The sequence below is a fragment of the Formica exsecta genome, unplaced genomic scaffold (genome assembly GCF_003651465.1).
Source record: "Formica exsecta isolate Colony F162 unplaced genomic scaffold, ASM365146v1 scaffold229, whole genome shotgun sequence".
In the NCBI taxonomy this organism is placed as follows: Eukaryota; Metazoa; Arthropoda; class Insecta; order Hymenoptera; family Formicidae; genus Formica; species Formica exsecta.
In genome coordinates, this window is record NW_021849582.1 from 714678 (window position 1) to 723086 (window position 8409).

General features: G+C 32.1%; 1 protein-coding gene across 2 annotated transcripts in view; it reads left to right on the forward strand.

The window, feature by feature from the left end:
* Positions 1 to 2979, forward strand: part of LOC115235634 (invertebrate-type lysozyme 3-like) — a 20751-nt gene extending 17772 nt beyond the window's left edge. The window contains exons 3-6 of one of the 2 annotated variants that reach the window (XM_029807535.1): positions 1307 to 1456; positions 2102 to 2175; positions 2262 to 2436; positions 2822 to 2979. In XM_029807535.1, coding sequence (XP_029663395.1) covers positions 1307 to 1456; positions 2102 to 2175; positions 2262 to 2402 — 365 coding nt within the window. In that variant the 3' untranslated portion in view covers positions 2403 to 2436; positions 2822 to 2979. Of the gene's footprint in view, positions 1 to 1306; positions 1457 to 2101; positions 2176 to 2261; positions 2437 to 2815 lie in introns of both variants that reach the window. The other variant, XM_029807536.1, reaches the window with a different exon arrangement.
* The last annotated feature ends 5430 nt before the right edge of the window (positions 2980 to 8409 follow it).

Genomic DNA, 8409 nt, shown 5'->3' on the forward strand with positions numbered 1-8409 from the left:
CTCGCGATTTTTTGACATTTTATGACATTTTGCGAAAATCTGATAGCTGATAGTATCACCGGCGATCATATAAACGCAAAAAAAAAAAATAATTAACGCTGTCAACAATTAAAACTACTTAAAAAACAATAGAACACGGTTAAAACTATAGGAAAATATAATTAATTATGCTTATATAAATTTGTCTATAATAGCTTTTAACGTGCATTTTATTGGTGCGCACTAGTGCATCCAGCTGAATTCATAAAAATTAATTGAATAATATAATTATAAAAAGAAATTAATAATAAAAAGTTATATAAATTAAAAGCAATTAATATGTCTTGTTTTTCCAATGATTTATGAAACCAACAAAAATGTTTTGCTTGTTATTATATATTTTATATTTCTATATTGTTATATAATTTATTATATATTCTACAGTGTTTTTTTTAATATAGGTGTCTTAATACAATAAATTTTACTATTGTAATATTTTCGTTCTTTCTTTTTTTGTCTCCCTTTATTTTCTTATTCAAACTGTTGATTCTTCACGTTTTCTGTACAGTGAAAATTCTTATGCATGTATTGTTTTTACCACGTATATTTTCAATTTCCATTGCAACAATTTACTGTTATTGCCATTTCCATTCAAATATCAGCGAGAGTTGCCACAAAATGGCGGACCAATCAAAAGTTGCTATTGTATGGCCAGACTCTGTTAGAGGGACTCTAGTCTAAACCATCTAATACAAAAAACTTTGGAATGGATTTGCTCTTTTGTTTGTTTAACTTCAATCGTTTCTCTAACTGTATAATCATTTAACCGTTTGATCATTTTGTCCTCTTCTAGAGTCTCATCTGGTCCATTAGATTGCCCCTTTTAATTATTCCATTCTTTGTTTTTCCGCTTTTATTTCCATTTTTTCTTCCTTTGTATTGTAAACAAATGTAAGATTTCTATGATATTCTGTCATGAGAATACTAATGCAAATATTAGCTAAATTGCTAAATTACTGACGCCACCTCACGGGATATATGAATCAGGAAATACATAGCGTTTTCGAATGAACAGATTAACCCAACCCGGTTTAATTAATCACTATATTTTACTATGAATTTAAAAAATAACAATTAAAAATGGAACAAAGTCGTGGATAAAAATCGAGATATAAATATTTTTTTAAATCTTCATATAATAGGACGAAAATATATAATATGATATATCGGATATTCAACGTTTGATCAGAATTCGAGTCGAATTCGAATCTGTGATTCGAGGATAATAATTCAATAATTTGATTAAGAGATTTTCGATTATAAGCAAACTGCATATGTGAAACTACTACGGGATGTAACATGACTATTGGTTGCTCTAATTTGGCCCGCCCTTGCGGACCTTTTTTTATACAATGGTCCTACTGGGTTGATGCTGGCAAACCAACTGTAAACAACGAGCCGAGCAATACCAATGGTGGTGAGTTAAGTTTTTTTTTATAAAAAGAGAACAGCTTTCGAATATCTATTCGAATACCATAATTCTATAATTCTTCAATGCTTTATAGCTGTATTTTCTTCTTTATTTGGCTTTATGTCTCTGTCTCTCTAATTGAAATAGACAAATGTATTATTATACATTGATAAGAAAAACGACATAAAGGAAGGACGAATGTATAGAAAGCGTAGCTAAAAAGAGAAATCCGACTAAAACTTAAAATGAAAATTATACGCATCAATTCTAAAGATTTTTGTCAATCAATAATTTAAGAATACATCATAATGCTGCATTAAATGCAGGTTTCTGAGAGTTCGTATAACATTAGTTAGATAAATGTAAGAATGAACAAATATGCGATATTTCACTGCAAAAATATTTATGTAGTTAAATAATTTTCCTTATCAAATATATATCTTTAATTTGATTAGAACCTGACAAAGGAATACGAAATATATTGTTCTTTTCTCATAGGAAGTTACATGGAAGTTACAATTCAAACATAAAAAAAAAATGAAAATTACAATTCAAACATAGAAAAAAAAAATTATACTTAAATTATATGAAATCACAAATAGGAATTTTATTATAATAATATGTAATAATTATTTTTTTCTTCATCTCTAGCTTTTATCCGATGTGTCAACGATCTTTATTGTGCTAGTCGTGCGGTAGAAGCCTACATGGTTAAATTTAATCAGGTAAAATCACATTTCTTGTATTGAAATATAGATAATACTTGATATCATCACTGTTGTATAATATCTTTTACGAATTTATTAAACAGGACTGCACTGGAGACGGAGTAATCGATTGCGATGATTATCTGCGTATTCATCGATTGGGCGGAAACGGTTGTACCGGCTCGCTAGACAGAAAATACTTAAATAAATACAAATTGTGTATACAAACTAACGGGGGCCAATAATATATGCATATTATGTTGGAACTTAACAACAATCCATTAATTATCCATTAATTATACAGGATATCCGGTAAAGATTGTGCCAACGCTCGTGAGCGGGTAGAGCACAATAAACTGAACAGAACAGTCCTATAACATTTTTTTCTATAACGCTTAATAAAGGAGTTATTATTGAGTAAGTCTGGCCAATCAGCGCCGATCTTTAGCCGCGCACCTGGTAATGTGCGTGAGCGCTTCGTCGCTACGGCGGCGCACGCTGCCAGGCGGGCGGCTCATCGACGTGTGTCCAGCTAAAAGTTGGCGCTGATTGACCAGACTTTACTCAATAATAAATCCTTTATTAAGCGTTATATAAAAAAATGGTACAGATCTTTTCTGTTCAGTTTACTGTGCTGTATCTGCTCACGAACGTTGGCACAATCTTTACCGGACACTCTGTATACATATACAGGGTGTCTGGTAAAAAATGTGCCCGTTTGCCCCCTACGCCCCCTCAAAGTTCCAAACATTTTTACTGTATATCACCGAAAATATTGATTTTGCGAAAAAAGTTTTAGACAAAAAATGAAGCCATTAAAAACTACAAAAAAGGTTATATACATTTTTTTTACATAAACCCATTATTTTAGAAGTTACGTGATAAAATAATAATTTTAACGCTATCGTGTTAATACAATGTATCGGACCTGATTCATAGGGAAATATATTAATATTAATATATTATTAAATATATTAATTTCTTTAGTTGTAGATTCCCAAATCAATATCTTCTTGTAAACCCATGTGAAACCTCACTTCGCATTAAAAGGTATATGCGTGGAGGCAGTGTTCCCCTACGGAGTGGGCTCCACTACCAAAGAACTAGACACATTGGCTTGGATTGAATCTCGCTTCGCGTGAGAACTTGTAAACCCATGTGGAACCTCACTTCCCATTAAAAAGTGTATGCGTGGAGGCAGGGTGTTCCGAGAGCTTTACTTTTTGTTTGAAACTTTTTTCTCTAAAATCAATATTTTTGGTGATATACAGTAAAAATGTTTGGAACTTTGAGGAGACATAAGAGGCAAACAGGACTTCGTCGGCAAAAAACTCCCAAGGTGCTTTATACTCAAGTCAAGAACAAGCTTTGGTTAAAATTTCAGCGCAATCGGAGGTTTATCGTTTTCGGAACTGTACCCATATCCAATAATGATGTATTTTTATCAAATGTTTGGAATCGTTAATTTTTATTGCACTGCAAGGAGATCTGACATACAATAATTAAAACCTATTAAGATCTGATATATAATAACCAGAGAAATGTACAATTTTATATAAAACCATGACACATAAAACGCAAATACATTTATATAAAATTATGATGACATGCATTATCATTTGTTTTAAATATATATGCAATTAATAATTCTGTTTTTTGTAAATATATGTGTTTTATATAAAGAATATCTCTAATTTATTATTGGTTGAATGTCTTTGCTTGTTGTAAAGATTGATAGTTTAATATTTTCAGTTGTCTTAGAATAATACCATAAACTTTTTGTTGGCTTTGTCATTTAAATTTAAATTTCTTTTTATTACACGTGTTAGTGTTAGTGTTATTCTATATTTGCATTGAGCTTCTTTTCTCTAGTCTTTTTCTACTTTAATCGTTTTTTATATTTGTATGCTTAATGTTTTTTTATAATAAAGTAATTGAAATAAATTAGAATTTTCGTCGCCATCTTGAATCTTCGTATATGTATAGTATTACGTTTAGTTGTGGTAGTAATTAGTAAGTAGTGTGTCATCTAACACACTTACTGATCACTAATACAACTAAACATAACACTATATATGTACGAATATTCAAGATGGCGACGAATTGGTCCAAGTCATTCCATTTGGCAAACCTAGCCACATACGGAACATTTTTCGTGATCACTTTTTTTCTCTCTACACTATCGAGATAACTCTCCTTACTCTTCCTTCATGGGTATACGTCAGATATAGTAGCTTTAGGCTTTTGCGCCTTCGTCGACGATGTTTGTTCAATATCATTCTCTCCTTGGTTTTGATTTTTCTTTTGATAAAACGCTGCTCTATTTACCTTCTTTCGTTGTCTCTTCTTTTTGCGTAATATTTTACGCGTTTTTTCCGCCGATTTATTCTTGACACGTTCCATATTTCACACGTAAAAGTTAACTTCACAGTTCTAACCTCTCAATTCATATTATACACGTGTATCATTACCCACATGAAGCTAGCCGGCAGCAATAATTAAATATGATTATTTTTAACTTTTCTGAGTGTAATTTGTTTGTGATTGATTGTGAGTCTGTTTTTAACGTTTGTGACAAATTAGATTTTTTGTAACCCATACAGCACAGATCATTGCAATTATATTGCAGCAACATTGCAATGTTGCAAATTGCAATGCAATATTACAAAGACATTGCAGAAATATAGAGCCACAAAGTACCAGCACACTTGTAGCAACATGACATTAATATTTCGGAAATATTGCAAAATTCAATTTTTATATAATTTTAATAATAAAATATTATAATAAAATAATTTTTTGCAATATTTCTACATGAAAGATGTTAACGATAAACAATACTAAATGGTTCATTTTATTAAAACATTTTTCTTAAATTGGCTTATATTGCTGCACTGTATGCTTTGCGCAGCACATGTACGCGTTCGCAATTGTGTGCGTGTGTAGTAGGCGCCGGTCTTGCTGCACATATCTGTGATTGTCGTGTATTTCGTGATTAACATTTTTTATTGTTGCGTACGAGAAAAGGTAAGAACTTTTTGATAATATTATGTTTTATTATAGCAACCTATATATATTATGTATTAATTAATCATAATAGAATAGCATGTCCTAAGGTTAATAACCTAGGTTAATAACCTTAAAATTATTGAGATCGCAAAAGTAAAAATTATATTTATCTATGATATATGTTCGTATATTTTTTATGTGGATATTTTTTGCTTTCTCTAATTTTCTATTTTGCTGTAGATATGAACTTTAAAATATTTGATAAAAATATTTATGTATATTTGCAGTATGTATATTTTTATGCAAATATGAATTTTAACTCCTATTTTATTTTTACAGACATTTAACATGCTTACTTTACGAGATATTTGCGTGCGTTGATTAAAATGACTCACCCTGTATATATATATATATTGACTATTTAAATAAATTTTGCTATTCTAAAACATGCTGAAATTATATGCAAAATATATATTAAATGTATTCTTAAAAGCACAAGAAGAAACCATGCATGAAATGTTAAAAATTATAAAGAATACAGTCTAAACCATCTGATACGAAAGACTTTAGAATGGATTTGCTCTTTTGTTTGTTTAACTTCAATCGTTTCTATAATTGTATAATCATTTAACTGTTTAATCGTTTTGTCCTTTTCTAGAGTCTCTGGCCCATTAGATTGCCATTTTTAATTGTTCCATTCTTTGTTTTTCCGCTTTTATCTCTGTTAGCGAGAGAAGTGGACGCGTGAGCGAGGAGTGCTGCGATAACAATAACTTCGATAAGTAAGGAGGACGATGGACGGTAGGAAAGACGAGCGACTTGACACTACGAAATTTAATCAAATAACAGGCTTTGTACACTTTTTACAAATTAATTACTAAAAATAAATCTTTGATTTCCGCAAGCAACGGATGATTTCGAACGATAAAACCGCACAGAAAACCAATGTTTCACGAGCAACGAAAGCGCGCTGGATTCATTGTCGCGATTGAACTTTGTCGAATAAATTAGCGCAAGAAGATCTACGTGTACGCGTCGATTATTTTTCGTCAAGTGCCGGCCGCGCCTTGTGCGCGCCCCTTTTATAGCCTTGAATCCTTCTAGAAGGATCCAGAACGTATGATAATCATGACTGGAAAAAATCGCGGTAGTTTTTTTATTGACGGGAGGCGGAAGCCCCTGATTGGGCGCCACTGATGTCAGTTTTAAACGCAGTGATAGGAGTGAGTGGCGAAAGACTTGCGGCTCGCGATAAGCTAGAGCGAGAGCCATAACTTGTGACTGCATCGAGAGCGGTCATCTCTTTCATCTCGAATTCTTAGAAATTATCGATCGGCCACTCTACATCTCCTATCGCTTTAAAGTCGATCTCGAACAAATTACCTCTTCTCCCATCGCCTTTAATTCGATTTCAAACAATTTCCATTCTTTCTTTCTTTGTATTGTAAACAAATGTAAGATTTTTTTATGATATTCTGTCATGAGAATATACTAATGCGAGTATTAGCTAAATTGCTAAATTACTGATGCCAGACCTCACGGGATATATGAGTCAAAAAACACAGGAAAACAGAAAGGAAGGGATAACGGGTGCAAAAAGCCAAACACATGAATGTTGCAATCACTTTAGTCAATACTATCGTTTGTATTCTGGTGACGGATTGTATAAATCTTACAGTATCATTAGGCTTTTCTCTGCAAGTCTATGCTCCCGCCCTTAGGCTTCTAAAGAAAATTTGACTATACGGTATACGCATGAAGGAAGAGTAAGGAGAGTTATCTACCTAGATTTAGATTGAAAGTGGTCACGAAAAATGTTCCGTATGTGGCATGAAGGAAGAGTAAGGATCAGATTTTGTGATAACTGATAACTATAATCGATAGGAAATCGTTTGTGATTTACAAATATACCAATGTTACGTTTGTGAATCGATAATTTTTTTATTTATGTGCAAAATAAGTTTGTTTTATAATTGTAGTGCGCATGCGCAAAGTATACTCAAGCCTTCTGCTTACAGAGAGCGCGTCGACGCGTTTAAGCCCGTATCAGACTACGTATTAAAAATTGAAATTTGGCCAATCAGGATAAAAGAAACTAAAATTTCCTTGTTCTGATTGGTCAAATTTCAATCTCAATGCATAGTCTGATACGGACTTTACGCATGGCGGAAATCGTCCCGCGTCTCAAAACTGAGTATACATTGCGCATGTGGACTACAATTATAAAATAAACTTGTTTTGAACGTAATTTAAAAAATTATCAATTCACAAACGTAACATTGGTATATTTGTAAACCACAAACGATTTACTGTTGATTACAGTTATGAGTTATCGCAAAATCTGTTTATTACTAAAAAGTATCAGCTGACATCATGACTAAACTAAAATTGTTAATTGCAAAAAACCTAATTTGTCACAAACATTAAAAACAGACTCACAATCAATCACAAACGATTTACAAACGTAATACACTCAGAAAAGTTAAAAATAATTATATTTAATAATTTCTGCCGGCTAGCTTCGTGTAGATTGTATCATTGTTATGCGCCTACATCACGCAGTCTTGGTGACTAACAATCATGATGCACGAATATCAAGATACGAAGCGTCAAACTCATTTTATCCAGAAATTGTTAACTAGAATTATGTTCGAAAATTTATCAAATATGCTTTAATTGACCAATCAGAACAAAGAAATCTTTTTATCTTGATTGATCAATCAAACATTGATCTGACGAGAGTGAATCTTCGAACGCAATCTAAATGCTCTAGGCGCGTTTCATCAATTTGAAAATTGCAGTGTTTTGTTTTCCAGAGAAGCATGTGCCCCATTTATTGTTTACAATTAGTTTTTTCATATAAAAATTATTTGTATTTGTAAAAACATTTAAAATTTATTCTAATTTTTCAGATCTAATTTTTGCAATTCTTGGAAAACATTCTTCGTGGAATACATATATCTCTTTGCTGCTAATAAAAAATCTTATTTATTGAATTGATCGGGTGCAATCATGCTCAGTCGTTTACCGAAGAACAGGACATTGTTTAATTGCTCATTTTCAGCTACTTTCAGTTTTTTTTCGTACTTTTGTTTCTTCTTTTCTTTCTCGATACGAATGATGATGCAGGACGACGAAATTCTTGTCCTTCGACGACAAACGGTCTTCCTTTCCCCGCTATTTTTAAGCCTCCGTATTCTTGTCTCTATTGTACGACTGCTATCGCCGTATAAGAAAGCGATC